General features: G+C 41.8%; 1 protein-coding gene across 1 annotated transcript in view; it reads left to right on the forward strand.

Moving 5' to 3' along the window:
* The window catches only part of csmd2 (CUB and Sushi multiple domains 2), a 217233-nt gene that overhangs the window by 91947 nt on the left and 104401 nt on the right, over positions 1-20885 (forward strand). Inside the window, exons 6-11 of the mRNA XM_070921819.1 lie at positions 7684-7796; positions 9603-9680; positions 11948-12035; positions 12791-12915; positions 16674-16795; positions 19130-19233. Coding sequence (XP_070777920.1) covers positions 7684-7796; positions 9603-9680; positions 11948-12035; positions 12791-12915; positions 16674-16795; positions 19130-19233 — 630 coding nt within the window. The remainder of the gene's footprint in view (positions 1-7683; positions 7797-9602; positions 9681-11947; positions 12036-12790; positions 12916-16673; positions 16796-19129; positions 19234-20885) is intronic.

The following is a 20885-nucleotide window of genomic DNA, read 5'->3' on the forward strand; positions in this document are numbered from 1 at the left end:
CCACTCTCATGTCTGTACAGTAAAAATGAAGCTACAGCCAGAAGCCGGTTAGCTTGTGTTAACTGATGAGCCTTAAAGGTGTTGGTAAGGGGATTTTGTTACCTTTGGACAGAGCCAGGCTACTTGTTTCCCTATTTTTCTGCCTTTATGGTAAGCTAAGCTAACTGTTTGCTGGATGTAGCTTCATATTTCTCTCTGCAAGAAAGGGAATGTGCTATTGATAGGTAGGAAACACTTCTATCCTTGACGGCACATGGACATTTTGTGCTTTTGCAAATTCCAGTGGTAGTATCATAAAAGACAAATGTTGCAGACAGCAAAGCATGGCACCACTTTTATGGCTCTTTCATGTGTTTCATTCATTCATTCATCATCTTTTGAATGAGAGTGGAGTTCTATGCCATGATATGAGCTACATCAGGTTACAGGCAATGCTTGTTAGTGAGATGAATCCGTTCATTGTTGAAATGCATTGTTGATTGTGGTTTCTCTGGAGGAAGCGTCAAAGCAATCCCACTGAAGCTTTAGTTTGCAGCACTTGTATTGCAGCCACTGGCACTGGCTCTGTGGGTCATTGTAGTTGGTACTTTGATGTTTTACAAAAGCCATTTGCTTGTGGACAGTCGTAGAGCATGGCTTGTTAGATGGGGAGAAAGGTAACTCGTTGAACATTGGAAGTGCTGCCATCAAAATCATTCAGTGAGCTTTGATGGCAGTGGGAGGTTTTTTGAATTGCACATACTAAATGCAGTCACAGTATGTTTCAACCTTGAGAGTGATTTGTTAAAAATAATGCTCACTATGATTTCTTTCATTCCTTTAACTTTTGCGTTCACTAACTGCTTCTCTACCTGGCTTTTCTCTGTCACGCTGTGATGGTCGCTGCGTCTTTCTCACCTCTTTCTCTCCGTCTACAGCTCCTCTAGCCTTCTGTACAAGAGGTGGATGATGTCCCTGTAATCGGCCCGAGGATATTATTGGCATTTGTTTATTGTTGTGTTTGATAGATCTACAGGGAGGGCTCAATTATCACTGCCGCTTTTAAGAGTGACCTTGGAAACTCATTTGTTTTTCTCCCGTTAACCACAGATCCAATACCGCCCGCAGACGATTACACCCATTGAGAAGTGCACACATTTGTGTTGTGTGTTTTGATTGATGGAGTGTATATTTGTGTGTTTGTGTATTAGGGAGTGCATGTGTGTCCTCAGCAGCCGTCCTTGGTGATGATGGCGAAGTGTCATGTCAGCTGGGTTTGACAGAAATTAAACAGAAGGGAAGAAATGGAGCGAATAGCCACTCATTTGACAATGTCTGTATTTGTCTTTGGCTTCCTCTTAGTCAAACAAGTCATTTGTGCCTGTGTGTGTGTCACTTTGTTGAAGGCAAACATTCAGTAATCTACGCCATTAGGCTCTGTATGGTTTCCTCATCAGCGTTGTTCCACAGTCCATTTGATAGCAGTTCAGCTCTATTGTTTTGTTCTCTTTGACTTTGCCTACATCCACCTTGACTTTTTGAACAAGAGCAATAAATCACACTGATGCCGAGATCAATTGCGGAACAAGTGGCACTAAATTCTTTACTTCCACCAGTTGAGCTGCTTGACTTTATATTTCTGGCCCATTTCATGTGCTCGTCTCTGTGCTTTTCTGGCTGCCATCAAAATATCTCAAAAAGGTACTGTCACATTTTTAAACAGTGGAAAGGTCAAGAAGCACGACAAGAAGATTCTGACTGAACCAAATGAAAGTAAAACAAACAGCAGGTATCATGCAAGGCATCCGTTTGAGTTGTGGGTTAAGTGTTTGGTCTTGAGTTGAAGTTGAAGTCACACCTAACAGCTTTACTTACTGGTACAGTTTATAAACTTTCTTATAGGTTGTAATTATTGTAATCCAAGTCAACTTTAAAAAATGAACTGTTATATTTATCAGTACCATCCAGAACTGTTGCTGACCCAACTTTAACCTTATTCGCCTGACCTTTCTCTACACACCGCTCTCACAGTTAATTTGACAGATCTTTGCCATGACCCAAGCTACACTGATGTCCCTGACAGGCATGACACATTGTGTGATGTGAATACCATGTCCTTGTAAGGAAAAGCAGTTTGAACACTTATTCAGCTTGAGACTTGCGTGGCTACTATACATTTCTCTTTGGTGCGAGGAATGAAACAGCATGGCAGAGTAGCCAATAAGGTTAGTTTTAATTTGCATGGGTATTAAAATCGGTAGAGTGTATCCTGAAAGCACTATCGCCCTCATATTCTCCTGTCTTTGAAAAAGAGATCAGAGTCCAGATTGAGGAGGAAATGTGTGTCTGACGATTGGTTATGGATGGCAAGATCATGGCATGGTCATATGGCAGTTGTACTCATAGAGTGTGAGGTGGATTTTAACATCTACTGTATTTACATTGTTCTTAAAATGACTTAAATACAAAAGTGTATTTGCAGAAAGCTTCAAGATGGGCTTGAGAAATGTTTTAAAAAATGGGGGGAAAAGAATAAAGGAAATGGAGCCAAGATGAAGGCTGGTGCATTGTTCTATCCAACAGAACATTTCTTTCAATCATTGTCCATATTATATGTTCTGTGAGGGCAGAAAATGAGTTGTGGGAAGAGGAAGAAAGGAATCCCTCAGAAGATTTAACAAGGCTTTCTGATGGGGCCAGAGGTCTGCCCATGAATAATTCATGAGGGCTGAGAGAGGAGGAAGAACAGACATTTTGGCTCTGTTGGAACAGGGAGTTTAAGGGGAAAGTAGGCATGTTGGCTCAGATGGGTCTGCAGGTTTTTTTTATTCAGTGACTGGCTTGGGCAGTGGAGGTTTCAACCTCCTCCGCAATGCCTTGTTTTTTGCACGCAGAGCTTCGAGTCCAGTGCAGCACAGACCCCTGAGACATAACTGCCCCGAAGGCCTCTCTTAATACTTTGGCCTTAACACTTATTGTGTGAGATTGATGGTTTTTACTGCCTGGGTGGTTGTTATTTGAAGAAATGACTGAACACTGGGTTCTGTGTTGTTTGAGCGAAGGGGGTGGGGGGTGCTCGGTGGTTCATTTAAACCTCCAGTGTGTGTCTGGTCACGGTTACATCTGAAGGTCACAGCTACAGCTCCACTGCCAGCACTTTAATACTGCCATTTTAGACTTAAGGGTCTTCCACACTGATTAGTTTTACCTCAGAAGGATGTGGCGTGTGTGTGTGTGTGTGTGTGTGTGTGTGTGTGTGTGTGTGTGTGTGTGTGCTCGGCAGAATGACACAGAGAGAGAATGTATTGATATCTGCATACATGTTTGCTGGTGGCGGTGTCTGCATGTGTGTGCCTGCATGTACATCTGGATGGGCTGGCCTGTGCTATAATTCACATAGCCTCATTAAAATGCTGAAAGTTTTGGCTTTAAAGTCACTGTGACCCCTCGGTCTGCTGTAAGGACCAGGACCTGCATACTGAGCAGAGCTCTGATTGATCTGCCTAAGTAGCTGCAATTAACAGGGAGGTTCTGTGTCCAGAATCGGCCCTCTCCCCATCGCACGCATACAGACACCCACACATGAACGCATATATGGTTATTAGATGCTCACTACGAATTCATGCGCTGAGCAGTGATTTAAAGCGTTTGATCCTAATGTGGAGCTAGTCACCTTCGACACCTAAACTCCGCCCAATAAATGATTATGCATAGAGTAATTTGACACCTTGCCCCTTGAACAGAAAACAGAAGACATGAAACGATGAATATAGAGCAAAAAAAAAAAAGGCTCATTCCACTGGGAAGGGTTGCTGAATTGCCTGATGACGACGACCTTTGTTCAAAATCCTGAAAGGCATTACCAATTTAATGAGTCACATCACATCAGTATGGAAAGTGCCTCTGAGCTAGTGTTACGTAAATGGATTTAGACTGGTCTTGCGTATTCCTAAGACCCTCAATCATGAAATGACAATATAAAGACAAGTCTAAGCAACAAGGATTTGCAAATCTTACCTCAGATACCTGGGAATCAGACATTGCCGTTACAGTTGTGTAACCATTAAACCATTCCAGGTATTGTATGAATGTTGATGACATGCAGTCTAAAGGGAAGTAAAAGACCTAGCTGGTTTTCAGAGAGCTGTGTGTCAATGTGTGGTACGCAGCTCAGTCCCCTCAGTCAAGAACTCCACTGGCTGCCTCCATCACCTTGCCTTGCCCAAAATACATTTCTTGGACAATCATCAAAAGTCTGACTCAGACTGAGGAGCTTTGGGGCCCTGGAAATGGAAACTGATTTAGCACCGCACTCTCAAGACAATTCCGCATAAAATCTAATATGGTCAGCCAGACAGAGAGAGAGAGCGAGAGGGCGAGGTGAAAAGGAACTATAGAAGTAGCCACAACACCCTTCAGGAGACCTCCATCAGCCGGCTCCTGACTTTTTCTGTTGCTCCCCATGGTCACTTTCAGCCTAAAACTTTCATGTTCTCTGCAAAAAAAAAAAAGGGTGGACAGTGAAATGGGAAAAGGCAGAGGTGACATTGGGTCAGAATGATATTTATGGTGGTCCGTTCATCCCTCATCCCATATTTATGAATCTCCTAATCCTTAATGGCACACCCATCAGCTCCGTCTCCGCTGCCACTGCTGCAGTTTATCAGAATCTTAAGTCAGTCTTCAGCTTGCATGTTAATGAAAGTTGATTCCAGCTCAAATTGCCCTTTAATTCAAAGGGACGTTTTCATTTGTCCCCATGGTGTAAAGGGGAGTAACTCAACACAACTGAACAGAGCAGTTTGCATCAAAGCCTTGGCACTGGTGTTTGCGTGTGGGTTGTGGGGATCGTATACTGTAATTCATTGGTGTAAGATTTAGTACCCAGGATTTTGGGCTGTCTCAGGGCCCAGCTATATACTTAGAGCCAGAGGTGATTCTGGCGCTCTCCGTCCTGGTAGTACCACTCCAAATGCACATGTGCCAGAGACTACATGAGCCCCCTCAATGCTTCACCGTCCCCCCTTCTGCGATAAAGCCTCTCCTGAGGCATGCCGGCTCACTTTATCAGTCTTGCACTCGCTGTTGTAAATCACGGCCAGTGTCGTACGACATGTCTTCACATTTCAACCTTATTTTCATTATGCCATGCTGCCTCCAGGCCACTCTGTAATGATGGGAAAAAAACAATAATCTGATCAGATAAATAACTTCATCATGCCCATGTCTGAAAATACACAAAAAAGAAGAGAGAATGCCAATAAAGACAGAGCGTGTATGTGATTGAGTTGATGTGGGATATTCATTTTGTTTTGTTGGTTTACTTTGTTTGTTTGTTTTTGCTGAGCCATAAGTCAGGGGTAGTTGTGGAATATTCAGTGAAGGAAATCGACAACCAAGAGTTTAACATTAATAATGCAGTAACCTTTCCTGCTGGCAATCATGTTCGCTTGAAAGGCATATTAGGAGGCAGGCATATACTGTATGTTTGATTTTCTGTTCTTTATCATTATTTATGTATGACAGTTTTGATAACACCTAAAGCCATTTCATCAAACCTTTAATTGTATTGCTTTCAAAACCCAGTGTAGGGTTGACCTCTCCCAGGGTAAAAATCCTTTGGTGCATGGACAGTGAGTTGTTTTTGAATTATCAGAAGCAGCAAAAGAAGCTGAACTGAGAGGTTAACATTAGCAGCAGTGTAGTCGGCTGGATATGTAGCTGGATAGTGCAGTACAGCTATCTTGGTTCAAAGTGTTGGAAGTTGTCCCAAAAATATGCCCCCCAGGAGCTGCTGTATTTGACAGTGTTGCTCGATCAAGTGGGTTTGGGGCGGGTGCATACATGCAACAACACTCACCTTTACACACATATTCTTTCACAGTCTCTCAACGCCCACGCTTTTCATCAAGGCCTCTGACCTAATGTTGAAAGGAGCTCCTTCGCCTGGGTAGGAAATAGGGTCAACCCCAATTGTGGTCTAGGCCAAGACCTTAACCTTTTGTGACGTAAACATAACGGTTCGATTAGTGACTGACTTACAACTGAGGGGCCTTGAAACATTGCAACATTTCAGTTTCATCAGTGACATACTGTACTCTCTGTCCTACTCTCTGCTCCGTTTCCCTGGTGTCTGCTTGCAGTGTGGCTGAAAAATCACTGACATTTTGATCAGCCGTCTCCCTTTCTCATTTTCTCTTCGTCTGATTTCTCCCTTGAGCTGCGTCCAGCCTGCTGCCCAAAACTCTTTTCAAAAGAATCTTTCCCACTCTTTCCCTCCGACCCTCCAGGTGACTCTGCGTTCAGCTTAACCAATAAGTGTAACTATACTGTACAATGAGGCCCCACTGCAGCGAGAGCTTACTTCACGAACGAATGGTGCTCCGATTTCATGAAAATAAAAGCTAATTCTGTCTAAATCCAGAAACCTGCATGCTTTTAATTGATCCTAAGAGAGCTCTACCGTGCAGTCAGTCACATATCCCCACCAAACACCCTCACTAGACTAAATACCTCTTCCTAGCAGATCCCTGTCTTTTTTGGTTGGAGCTGTATGCTTAAAGCTGTTTTATTCTTTTGTCCCTGTGGCATCTGTACACAAGAATGTTTTTGCATTCAAAGAACAGCAGTTATTAGCTCACAAAAAAAATGTCTCATACCTCTTTTCCAGTCTCTCACTCAGGTTTATTTCATTATTTAATGAAATGTTCGCTTTGCTTTCTCTTTCTTTCTCTTTTTTTCCTGTGCCTGTTTTTTTTTCAGTGGTATTAATGAGGTGGTTGGAGGTGTTGGGGAGATGAGGTGGACGTAGTTTTAGGGAAAATGTAATTTTAGAATTTATGCGCACACTTGTTCAAATACGTGCTTTACCTTGTAGGTGCACATACTGTGCCTGTGTGTGTGTATGTGAGTGTGTGCGTGTGTGAATGTGTCTCAAGATAAAACATGATGTGTTCCCAAATGACTTTAACAACTGAAGAAGTGCCTGGTAAGCAACAGCCCTCATTACCATACAGATCAGGAGGCACTATAAGTGTTTGTGAAGTATAATTCACGATTGCTTTTTCAAAGCAATAAAAGGAGTGTCCTTTCTCTGCAAACGCCAATGCTGGTCTTTCCTGGTCTCATTTTTTATCAGGGCCGCAGTTTGAATAAGAGTCATTAACGTTACAGTTCCCCTTGAGTACCAGACCCTCCCTTTAATAGATCATAAAGGTGAAGCATTTCAACATCTCTAAGTCATGGCCACATTCATTTTGAAACATTAGTATAATTACCATAAACAAACAAGACAATCACCCGGAAGACTGGCATGCTCTGCCAGCCTCTGCAATATATTGTCTGCCATTGGGCTTGACTTTATTGGAAATTTGATGGATTGCATAATTGCTTTATGCCACAAAACAGAACCACACGCAAGCACAATCCTCTCCTAACATGGCAGTTGATAGAGTGAAGGAGAGATGATAGAAAATGAATCTGCCTGTTTCTCTGAGTCCATGTAATAAGGAAGTGTATCAGTGCTTAGACCGAAGCTACTGGTACATGCCTAGCCTTTAACCTTAAATTCATTTATGAGTGTACAGGGTATGCTAAATACTACTGCAGTTTGCTGTCTGCTGCCTTCGCATTTGCATATTACAACACTCATATGCTAACATGCCAATAATCTAAGTCAGTAATAATCCGTCTCTGTGTCTCCAGGTTCACCGGCCCCAACCTTCCCTCACCCATCATTAGCAGCAAGAATTGGCTTCGTCTGCACTTCACCTCTGATGGCAACCACAAGTTGAGAGGTTTCAGCGCCCAGTACCAAGGTAAGATAAAGGATTTAATTCACCACCATCAGATTAAAAATTATCTTGTGTGCATGGTTTAACTTTAACAGATAAGTAATGGCTTAATTTCCATGATATTTGATTTAAATATTCTTGAAAGATAACATTTATGGTGACCCACTGAACTTTTCTCTGGTGCCAAAATCAGAATATAATATCTATATATATTATACTATATACTATATATAGTATAATACATAATCTAATCCTAATGAAATTTGCTGAGCACATTTTTGCTCCTAAGAGAATGAAGCGTTAGTGACCCTAGTGTCATTTATTTTGCACCACTATCAAGACAAAACTGGACAGGGAACCCATCAATATGTTGTCAAGTCCAATAAAGGAAAAGATCAGCCAGGTAGACTGACACCATTCCTCTTGTTTCTAGTGCAAATGAGCTTACATTTCTTTAAATGACTGGCTGACTGTACTGGCAGAAAGTGAAATTATTTCACAAGAACAGTTGATGATTGCTTTCAAAAAAACAAGATTTATAAGAGTGCCACACAAAAAAAGAACATACACACAATCCTGTCTCTCCCGTGCACCCATTTCCCATCCCATTACTCTTGGAGGTTCAGGGGTCAGCTTTGAGAAGGGATGAGAAAAAAAAGGTGATCTCTAAGGATCTCACCTCCCGCCACCCGCTGGGAATCTCAGAGACGATGGGATGAGAGAGAAGAGAGAGAAACAAGAAAGAGAGAGAGAGATAAAGGGATGAAGAATATGGAAAAGAAGATGCGGGGAGCCTATGGGTTTACAGGTTCAATGTTAGATAAATATGTTTCGAAGATCAGAGAGAAATGGGAGACTAATACTTTAATTAGATTAAACACTGACTCCAGCTCTTCCATCCCCCAACCCCCACCAGCCATTCTCATCATGAAAGTTCCCATGATGCTGCAGCGGCAGCATGTTGGTGTGATGAAATGACTGTTGATTGAATATCTTCTTTGGCTCTATTTATTTCATTTTCTTCGTCAGTGTCCTTCACTTTACGTGGCACAGGAAACGGCCCCACGTTTCTAATCAGGGTAATACATCTGGAAAGAGCTTCTTTATTGGGATTTTTCTTCCAGACACAAAATAAACACACTTTTTGACATATGATTCCCATTAGCTTTGAATTACAATGCAGCTGAAACTGAGCAAAGGATAAAAACACATTTGTGCAAAACAAGTAAAGTTTCATTGTCAGGCACCGTCAGAGTAATTAAATAGGATGAGTGTGAAGCGGCGCTCAGACAATGTTGATGGTGTTTTTGAAATTGATGAATAAATATGCATTTAGATGAGCCTTTTACTTTGCTGTGATGGCTTTGTTTTTGTTTTTTCTCTGCAACTATCATGGAACTCAATAACTGAAATCTCATCTTTTTATTGTATAGAAATTAGTGGTTTAGCTTCTCAAGTACCCTGCCTTCCAATCCTAATAATAACGTTATTCCCTACACCCTTCTATCCACAAGAGTGCAAGGAAATTGTACATTGTTGAGCTCTCTTCTTCTATGCAAACTAAATGTTTAACTTTTAGATCATTTAAAGTTTGGATTTATAGTCCTAAAAAGTTCAGTCATTAACTTATTTGGGCAGGACTTCATTTTCTTTTAATTGCTTTGTCGAAACTGCTGTGAACATCGCTAGAGTGGGCGTGGGCAATGGTGTATGGTACGTTATATATTATATACTGTGACATTTAAGGCACTGCTGAAATGTGTGGGTGTCATTATTGCACTTTCTGCTGTCTTACACGTCTCTCTGTTCTCTTCTGTTTTTCCTCTACAGTGAAGAAGATGACTGAACTGAAGTCTCGAGGTGTAAAGATGTTGCCTAGCAAAGACAACCACCACAAGATATCAGTGTGTAAGTTACAAACCTTAACTGCCGACAGTGTTTTGCAACCTCAGATCAAAGTTTATACGGGTGTACTTCTAATTATATCCTTGAAAATGTTTAAATCTGAACAACTGTAGATGTTAACAATGACTTTTTCTCCATATGCATCTGGGGTGAAAACCCTGGCAATGGCATCAAATGTCCTCTGCAGCGCTGTGGGAAGAAACTCGTGGCAAACCAGTTTCTTCCCACAGCGCTGCAGACTGACACCAGTGGCTATCATTGTATGAGTCTGCAGTGCTGTTAAGGGCTTATGTATTTTGCTCAAGGATAAGCAGCAGGTATTGCTGCAGCGGGAACTGAACTTTCTTTGTCATTGCACAAAATGACTTAAACAAGTGACTCAAGACTCAGTACACGAAACAACAACCTTGGCATAGTGACTATGCTGGTGAATTCCATCAATCGCCTCCACAACGTGTGTGTCTGTCTATCAGAGAAGATGCCAGACGGTCCTTTTCAGCCTTTTAACCTGTCTCAACTCTTGTTCAAAGTCATTTAAAAGTTTGTTCCTCGACTCCTTGGCCAGAGAACGGGGTGAATGCTGACTGTAAGAGGTGCAGACACACAGGCTGTGCTAGAGATGCAGCTCTAATAGCAAATGGACAGCAGCAATTGCATTGGTTTCTCTTTTCGCTATGGCAGTCTTCCTCGCCCTTGTTCTCTCTCACCCTCTGTCTGGGCTCACTGTTCATTATCCCATTCAGCTTCATTTCAACATCTGTAACATTAACAACTTGACAGCCATGAGTCACCTAACTAGAGGGACTACTGTGACACAGGGAGATGGATGTCGAAGGGTTTAAGAACAACCTCTTGAACAAAAAAAAGTAATGATAATCCTGCCTCAAGGCCATTTACAATTCATTTTATCCACTTCTACCTCCCGCTTTATCTTTTTGCTTTTAATCCTGATGTCTCTCAGAAAATGTCTTTTTCTTCTTCTGTCTTTTATTGGCATTATATTTTTCCGCTTTACATTTCCCTGTTTCCACTACTTTATTGTACATTATTTTCCTGCCTGAATGTTTTCTCAAGTTAAAATAATAAAGTTAATTGTTAACATTTTTCCATATACTGTAAAATGTATTAAAACTAAGAAAATCTTCAACAGGTGATTAGTCTGTTTAAATGTTTCAACGTTTCAGCATGTTGCATGCAGAAATGTCGCGTCGTTTTTTAATTGTAGATTATCACTCCCAACCCTCCCCCAACAACTGAATTGCTAATCTGGATTTCTGTCACCACATCACTGCTTGCTATAATCAAATATTGATTTTTAGCATTGAATTCTTTAAAATCTAATCTAAGATGTTTGCGTCAAATTTCGGGGGCCAATCAATTGTTTTGTGGGAGTAAGACAAAGTGCATTATCTCCAAAGAAGACATGAGTAAGGCTGACAGTCACATACTCGTGAGTTCGTCACCATTGTCCTCCTCTTCTGTTTATTCAACAGTAAGTCTTATATCATCATTTTTTTCTCTGCCATTTCTTTCGTTACCTCTGCTGCCATCAGTGAGCCTTGTTTTAAATTCATTGCTGTGTTACCTCACGCTGGCACCCCAGCCAATGAGCAGGTGTCACATTGCATGGGCCCTGCAGACCTTTGACCCCTCCCAGTCAGTCAGATGGGCTCTCCTGACTGAAGTTTATTTGACCCTTCTGGCACTTTACCTTCCACTGTTTTGCACCCAGTGACATGATTGAACAGAGCACCACCAGGAATGTGCACCGGGATAAACTGCAGTGCAAAGAACTTCTCGTGTGACAATCAGAAAACCACTCAACAACCTCTTTATCTTTAAATTTGTTTTCTAATGATAAATCGGCAAGTGACTGTTGACCACCAGAGGGCGGAAAGCAAACAACACACTCATAACAATAAGCTTTAAAGTACTTTATTTGCTTTTTATGTTCTTCTGGGAAACATGTTTCTAATGACCAAACTTGAACAACACGTGTCCTACCGCCTGTCAAAGGGCAGTCCAATATTTCCTCTTGCTAAAGTCAGGGTGTGGTTAGAGGACTGTCAACATTAACCATTTTCACACTAGCCAGGTAAGTGTACTACAACCACGTCATGAAAATGTTCGACTCAGGACCTGCCGAATGTTTTCCTGGGCATGTTCATATGTATGTACATATTCCTCAATGCAGCAACAATTATTTAGACTTTCTTTTGTTGAGCAATCTGTATTTTAGTCATCTTTTTCTCCCTGTCTTTTCCCTTTAGTGTCTCAGATGGGTGTAGCGCAGGGACATAACATGTGTCCAGACCCAGGGATCCCGGATCGAGGAAAAAGAAAAGGCTCAGACTTCAGGTAAAAGCAAGCAAAGAATAATTTCAGGAACAACGAGTGTAAAGTGTCACTGAATAGATGAAAGATTCCTGAACAAGAACAGGCTGATTGACCTATTGAACTATTGTCAAAATGGGACAACCGTCATTAGTCAATGAATGTCAGGAATACCACAGTATTGAACATTCCCAAATTTATTTCCAAATTTTCTCCCACTTCACCGTTTGATGAGTTTTACTTTGTTCACAGTTGAGTTTTAATCAACAGTAAACTGGAGGACATCTTGGAATTTGGGGACACTATTTGGTGCCATAACAAAATCCGGGACTGCATCTAGAAATGTGCTCTAGCACACAGCACATTACCCAATGTCATGCCCCATAAAGCCACTGCAACCAAGCCAGATAGAGAAATGTGTACACTAAAACAAATACCTTGAAAAAAATACCACTTGAGCCACTGCACACTTATAGGCTGCCTCTGTGTGATGGCTGTGGATATTACCGGTGGGATTATGAAGTTTCATTCCTGTCAGAGCTATTGTCTCTATCAGTGGTCAGCTGTAACACAGACAAATGGGTAACATCCATCTCCCACAATGCAGCACTTTTGGAAATCACAGCCGGGAAGTCTAACAAAATATATGCATTTTTTTTTACCCCCAGTATATGTTTTTTCTCTCTCTCTTGCCTCATCTGCACTCCCACTGCGAAATAGGGATTTTAACTGGAAAGGTGAATGCTGATGTGCTTTCCCTGTGTGCAATTGAACTGCAGGCGAGGAGCTACAGTGCATTTCTCCTGCGACGAGGGTTATGAACTGCAGGGCTCAAAGAGCATCAGTTGTCTCCGAGTGACAGACAGCTATGTAGGCTGGAGTGATGATCGGCCCATCTGCAGAGGTAAGGACTGACACGTGGGCTGTCCATCTATGCGCAAGTGTAATGGAGGTAGTCCCAATGTCATTTTCATACTCAGGTGCCCTGATGTTGATGTGTGTGTGTTGTGTGTATGCTGTCATTTTGTGTAGATGCCCAGTCCATTTTCTTCTTTTCTCTCTGTTATTGTTTCGATGTTCGCCGTTTTATTGTGACTGGTCTGACTTTGACCTTTGGCCAGTGTTCTTTTGCTTCCTGCTGTTTAGCCATGCTGGCACAGTGCTGCCCATCAGTCATGTCTTCCTCACTTCTGACCATTTTGTGACAGGCAGGAAGAGCGGTCAGGCTCCTTGTACTGTTTTCCTGATGCTCATGTGCTCCTCAGTTTCAGTTTTCAGCCTCAGTGACCTGAATTTGATTTTTGACTTGGTAGAATAATTGGTTTAATTGTTGGTTATCTGACTTGTATTGTGTATTCAGGACATATTAATATTTTACTTTAACTTGGTGGTAGTGTTCCCTTAGAGCTTCCCTTAAAGTAAACAAATCCTAAACCCATACCTAAAAATTCCATCTAATAAGACACTTTGAACATACTGGTCCTTTCTTTAGTATTTCAGTTTAGTAGGTCGACCTGAATCTACAGAATGTATTGTAAAATCAGGCATTGTGGGGATTCTTTTAGGTTTTAATTAAACAGAATTCTGATTGTCAGTACTGATCTAAAAGCACTCAATACAGGCAGAGAAAAATAGTCAAATGAAGTGTCTTTGATCAGTGCAAGGCTTCATGTTTGTAATGACATATATGGCTCAGCTTGGTAAAAGCTAAAAGATGAGCCATGGTATTTTTAACTGTGGTGTGCTTTCCACCACCAGGAGCAATGCATTGTAAAGGAAAGAGTCAAGTTGATATTTGACACAAGCCCAAAAAAAAGTCATTCCTCTTTAAAGTTCTTTGGCTTTACCGAGCTTTATAATGACTTTCATTTTTTAGTCTGCTCTACTTTGCTGCTTTTCTTCACTCTCACTGCTTCATTGAATATTGGACTTAAATTCTCCAGGTGGCCAGAAAGACAACTCCAAATGAATGATAAAGCTGCTGTGTAACTGCTGGATGTGTAAATAAGCCACTGTTTGCTAACGAGTTTGCCATATCACCTTAAATGGTGACGCAACGTCAATGTTTGTTCACAACTTGTTTCTGCTGACCCCAAGAGGCCAAAAAAACTGCAGGTTAAAACGGCAGCTGCGGTGGAGGTTGGCTACTTGTTTCATTGATTGAACGGCACTAAATGCTTTGTCATTACTTCAAAAGGGCTCTGTGATTACAAGGTGCTGAGTGATAACTCCAAACGTTTGAAGTAATTAAGCTAAACAATTCTGAGAAAGATCAGATCAGAAAGTGCATAACCAGAGCAGCTCATATTATCTTTGAGGTAAGTTTGTCAGTGGCAGGGTAAGTATTGTTGGACCTGTGCTAAGCTTGAACTATTTGTGATTTTCATGAAAATAGATGTACAAATAGGGTTTACATTTACCCAGCAGGAAGATCTATGTCAGCCCTTTTTGCACCAGTTTCCCCATTAGGGCTTTTGGATACCGTCATCTCTGACAGATTGGTCAAATGAAATCATCTTTAGCATGATTTAGCAGCCTTCACCATCACCTATAGGCCATGATTGTTACTCCACTTCAGTTAATGTGTTCTTCAAAATCCAGCTTTCCACAGGCACCCCCATTCTTTCTTTTGTCTTGGACTGATCCAATTGTACCAAAATTAAATTACAGCACCGGAGAGGGGGGCCTGAACTCAGAGGGATTATAGGGATGGGGGGGGGGGATTGATAGCGCTTCGTCTAATCTAAGCTACTGTCAGTCACCTGCGTTTTAGAAAATAACTTTGTGACACCAAACACAGCGATGAAGGCCTTGTACTGACAACTTTGTCTTCTGTACTTCTTTGAACTAAAAAAACAACAAAAAAGTGATTGAGCCCTTTTTTTTGGGTGCAGCCCGCAGTATCACATTCAGTTGCTTTTCTGAAACATTCAAGATTGACATCCACAACATCAACAACATCCACAACAATGTCAGTGAAACTGCCCTTTAAGAATATCACATTCCATCATCCTCACTTAACCTTTGGTGCTGTGCCTTTGTTCTGCCTCAGCGAAGATTAAACATCATCTGGGAATAACTGAAGATCTGAATCCTAAATTAGCATTAGTCATCATTAAACTGAACAGCACTATCATTAGCACAGGAAAAAACTTCATATTCATATTCTATGTCATTCTCCTGACGTGAAATTCACGGTTCTCTTTTCCTTCACACTTTCTTTGTGGTCACACCGAGCTGCTGCAGTTCTTCTTCGTCGTGGACTTTCGTTCCTAGGTGGCCTGATGCACCTTCATGTCTATCATCAAACACACAGGGTGGAGTGTATCAGGCACGATGATCCCCATAATAATAAAAATAGGAGGGGGTGTGATAGCTTCAGTGGACTTCTTCTTTGCTGTATTATTTCATTAAGGTCACCCTCACTGTCAGCACAACTCAAATTAATTACTTTATTCTCCCCTTAACTTTGCCCAAGTTCTTTTTACATTTTAATAGGGGTGATTTGGTGGGAGAGGGGTGGTGCATGGAGCCACTGAGTGGGGCTTGAACACCCGAAGGACCTCTTTTTAGACGTAACTCATTAAAATCTGGGTAGCAGGTTCAGGCCCTTTCAGATACTTTCAGGTTACCCCCCACATATGTACACGCTCACTTCCCTTAAATTAGTCACAAGAAATTCTGTTTTTTACATCCTCGGGCCTCAATAAAAAAAGTCACATTGCCCTTTAAAGCTTGGTTTGCTAACTGCTCGCCTACTCTTTTCAATGAGAACATCAAAGTGTGTTTTTGTTTTGTTCCACGATAACGTTTCCCATATATAAGCTACACTTGGGCAGTACCCAACTATATTAATGGCTGCCCAAATGTATTTTGAAAGATTTTAACAATGGCAGAGGATCATTAAGACGTTAATGACTGATGTCATCTACTTTGTTTTATTGTTCTAATAAATCAGCCTGACAATATCCACAAAAAAAAACCAAACCAAACCAAATGTCAAGTCCCCCCGTGTATATTTTACACCTGTGGGAAAACTGTGTGATTTATGGGTTTGATTTAATCTTTCATTAGTCTATTTTTCATGGTGCCACACTAAATTGGCAAGTCAAGTGTGTAGCGGGTGCACAGCAGTTTATTTTTTGTAGATGGCTCTTTGGTTTATAATTCGTGGACGGTTTAAAAAAAGGACATGTTATGATTGCCAAGCACTTGGCATAAACAACTTCAACTTTCAAAAGTGATGCTTGCTCACAGTTCAGTCCGGGAACACTAACGGAAACCTCAAGTTTAACAAATGCATTTTGAATTGTTACACAGTTGCACTTGGCAGTTCTGCTCTTCTGCTGCCATCCACGTCGCTTGGCAAAGGTTGAGTTGAGAGTTTTGAACTTCCCTACTGGGTTTTTTTTTGAGCAGAATACAGAAAACACAAATAAAATATCGGTTATACATAGAAATAAGAAACCTTAACAGGTGGAGGCTGAGGTCATTGAGGGAAGAACCATTACAACTAGCAGCCAAACAGCATCATGACTTGTGGATTTAACATGCAATCCAGGAGAGCGTTTGACGCATGCTACGTCTTTTGTGGTTTATAAATGAGAATGTGTGCATTGATACTGTCTTTGACCCAACATTTGCCTCTCTCTTCCCTTGTAGCACCAATGTGTGGAGGTCAGTTGAGAGGACCCAGTGGTGTCATCACATCTCCAAACTACCCGGTCCAGTACGACAACAATGCTAACTGCACTTGGGTCATCACGGCTACAGACATGTCTAAGGTAAAAGTCATTAAACATGGGATTTAAGCAACAGGGAGTGCGAATTTAACTTTGCTACTGTAATTGCGTGTTTCCTAGCAGCGTGTTAAGTGATGTGTTTCAGCTGCCAGCAAACTGAAAAGCAGTTGACTGGTGTGTTTACAGCAGTTAGAGAGGAACTCCAGAGGAAGGACACACATGCCTCATTTTACACTTTGGATAATTACTACAGGACATTTTGGGGGCTGTTGGACACATCGTGTGACAGAAGCTCTCTCATAGAAAAATGTGAGAGATAAAGAAAATGAAAGGGTGGGGGGTAACACTGGAACTGAGCCAACAGAAGACAAAGAGAGTTTTTAGAAACACCTGTGGTGAGGGAGAGACGAAAAGAGTAAAAACGGGCAGAAGAGTAATGGAGAGGTTTTGAGAGCGTGCACAGGGGATATCATGAAAGTGTCATAGCCACTCTGCTCAGACCATTGACTTTGGAGTTGTGTTCAAGGCCACCCAGCTGTTTCCCGTGCCAAAGATCTTTCTCTGAACTCAAACAAAATGGTTTTACAAATCTGTTCTATTGCACTGTGCAGAGTGAAGGAGAGGCTACGTGAGGTCAGAGGCAAGGCAGAGGGGGTAGTCAGATACAATCCACACCCTCCCAGCCCCGCCCTTTGCTTGCACACGTACAAACACACACACTCATAGACACCCTTGGGTATACCCGGCAGGCAGCCTGCCGAAACAGACAGCGGCACTGTGGGCTGTGTCTCTCGCTCCGTGTCTGGTCCAGATGAAGATGGAGCGAGGCTGTTCTTTCTGTTTAGAGATGCAATGGGCTTCTATTCCTGCCTGCGCGCACAGGCCCAGCCAGAGGAGACGTTAGGTCAGGCAGGAGGCTGAGGCGGAACCGCAGAGGGAGGTGGGGTAGGACGTGACACAGCTCTTCTAGACCTAAACGCAACCTCGTGACATCATGACTAATGTGGGTTCTTGTCAGGTGTTGCTGCTTCATAATGTCCTGAAGTTACTGAATGCAGCTGTTTTTAGTTGACAATCTTATAAGTGTCCATCTGTCTCCGTCAGGGACACTGGGGTCTGTTCTGAAACAACCAAAATGTCAGACATGCCGTCAGTGAATGCAAACAATATAAAGTATATATATATATATATGGTTGCTGTGCTTTTTCCCTTCTTTGTTTATTCCTTCCTCCTCTGTGCCTCACCTGTTGGCTGGCAGATGGGAGATGAGTTTGCAGTATGAAACTCTATTTATCGAGTGATCTGACCTATTTTGCCTACACACCATCCATCTCTTCTCTCCACCTTGGCAATTTTCATTAGGCACTGGGTTTAACATAGGACAGAATGCAATTTGCATTTATATAAGCTTTTTCATTAGGCCAGGCTCTCTCGGTCCTCTGAAAACATTAAGAATTTGGCGGAAATCAGTGAGAGCCAATTTAAAATAGGAGACAAAGACAGTCGTTGCTTTGCTTTTTTATTTATTTATATTTTAGTCTCCCATGTCACCCTGCCTTTTTGTTGTTAAAATTTTGCACGATCATAATCAAACCTTATTTGTATGTCTGTGTTTATCAGAGTTGTCCCTTGCTTCTTTCAGCGAGGGCACACTTATTGTTAATCTTACCTTGCTCCACCTTTTCTCCCACCTGCAGCATAGAAATGAGATTAAATGAATGGCTCCTTTTTTTTCTCCCCCTCACTGATAAAATCCAATACATAAATCTTTTAAAACTTTGATGTCACCTTTATGATGCATACATTCACCTTGTGGACAACCCCAAGTCCCCTGCCACATCTCCTGATGTGCTTAAAGTCATTGTCTGGCCACAATCTGCAACCTGCTGATTTGATGAGCAAAGAGAAGAGGTCAAAGAAAAGAGAGACCGACTGCCAGGCAATCAGATATTTGATTAGTGGGAGAGAGTTCATAATCACCAAACTCAAAGTCAGATGTAGCTAAATATACACACACATTCACGTATGCATCGACAGAACTCTGTGGCCTTACCAAGCTGATCATTTACACAAACAGGGTGTAAGTGTTGTGATTGGGAGACTCATGAAGGTATTTGAGTATTTACAAGAAAAGAGATAAATTCCTAACAACAAAGCATAGACTTTTTTTTACACACAGTATACGCAGCTGTTACATATGTGTGAGTGGAACTGTGCCAGACAAATATTCAGCAGAGATTGATAGATGATAGATGGATGGACAGAAGGATGGGAAGTCACAGATGGGAAGGGGTCTCTACTCTGCAACTTGGTGTCAGGAGCATTCAAGCGTCTGTCATTTATGGTTGTCTTGGCGGTGTCCCCGCTGTTGTCCAGGTGATCAAGCTGACATTTGAGGATTTTGACCTGGAGCGAGGCTATGACACCCTGACGGTGGGAGACGGCGAGGTGGTGGGAGACCAGAAGACCATCTTCCATGTGTGAGTGACTCCTTCGACCTCTATCCTTTTGCCTTTAATCTTCCCTCCCCTCTGTTGTCTAACTTCTTCCGGCTTTTACTCCGCACCATCATCTCGAGTAGTCGTTTTCTTTTTTGCTTCTCATGTTCCATGTAATCATATTCTGTGTTTTGCTCTCTCTTTCCTCCTCACCTTTCTTCTTTTTGACACACGTGCCTTCTCTCCTCCTCCACATCCCTGCAGCCAGCAGCATCTCTCTCTCTCTCTCTCTCTCTCTCTCTCTCTCTCTCTCTCTCTCTCTCTCTCTCTCTCTCTCTCTCTCTCTCTCTCTCTCTCTCTCTTCCCTTTCCCCTCCAGCCCTTTCCCCTCTCTTGTACTGTTTCTCTTTCATTTCATCACCACCTGATGCAGAAGTGCATGAAAAATAGATGCTACACCACATTGTCAATCATCACTCTTTTCAATGTTAAAAACAAGATCACAGCCATGTGGTGCAGCATTGCAAACTGCATATTGATGCCTCCTAATGGAGTCTGGTGCTAGCAGATGCTCCATAACAATTCACAGGATGTTGTTATTAATTGTGCTGAAATTTACCACCTTAATAAAGTTTTTATAGATCAATTTTTATGCGAGGCTGCCTCGCCCGGTTGGGAACTGGGAGGAGGTCGGAGGTAAATGAGGGAGAGGTTTGTGGAGGAGGGGTTTTATCGATGAGGGAAGATCTTCCTCACTTTAGTTTTTTTGTGTACTTGCAAATACTTGCACAACACACACAACACTGAAAATGATCTAAGGACTCCCTCTGCCTCTTATAGACTTCTTTATGATATGAAAGTAGAGTGAGCAATTCTGTCATTGAGTACACAAACAAACTAGAACTATTTAGGACCAGAGAATATACTGCAGCTACCAGCATCTGTTTGTGAATCAGTGGTGCAGGCAAGCGTGCACAGGGTGTAGCAAATTATTTTCTTTGGAACTTTAAGGTCAGAGGCATATAGCCCTACTGCAGCACAGTCATAAATGTGGCAGTTAAGAGGTAGTCAGTCACAACCAATCCATTTTCCTTCACTTGAAAGACACGATGCGCTGACAGTTTGATAATGGAAGTAAACAATTTGGTGTGAATCTGCCACAAACGTTCTTCCCACAGGGAAAACGACATCCTTGTGTGGGAAGAACATAATTGTCAAGAGCAGTTGGACAATATCTACCAATAAAGATGATGTTTGAGATGTGTCTGATAGGGATTAGCTTGCAGGTAAATCATAACACACTGACCAAATGTGTTAGGTTGGAAGTTAAAAGAAAGAAAAGTCTTCATAGAAGTAGGAAGAAAGTTGAAAGAAAAATATTGGGTCTTATTCAGCTTAATGGAATTCTGTTGGTCAATCAGACAACATACCATCTGGAAAATGGGTTGCTAAGCTTTTAGTTTTGGTAATGCATACAGTACAAGAAAAGGGGAACGCAAGGTTAAATCCCCATAATCCGGTGCTTCTTTGGACACACAACATATTGCACCTCTCCTTCCACATATGCATGGACAAATTCACAGGAACTCACCGAATTACCAAAAGGCTGCAGGACAAAAACATGGACGTAAAAGCAAAAAAAAGTTTGAGTGTCATTAAAACTCAGCATTGATCGTATCCTAGCAATATTCTTCA

The sequence above is a fragment of the Enoplosus armatus genome, chromosome 16 (genome assembly GCF_043641665.1).
Source record: "Enoplosus armatus isolate fEnoArm2 chromosome 16, fEnoArm2.hap1, whole genome shotgun sequence".
NCBI lineage: Eukaryota > Metazoa > Chordata > Actinopteri > Centrarchiformes > Enoplosidae > Enoplosus > Enoplosus armatus.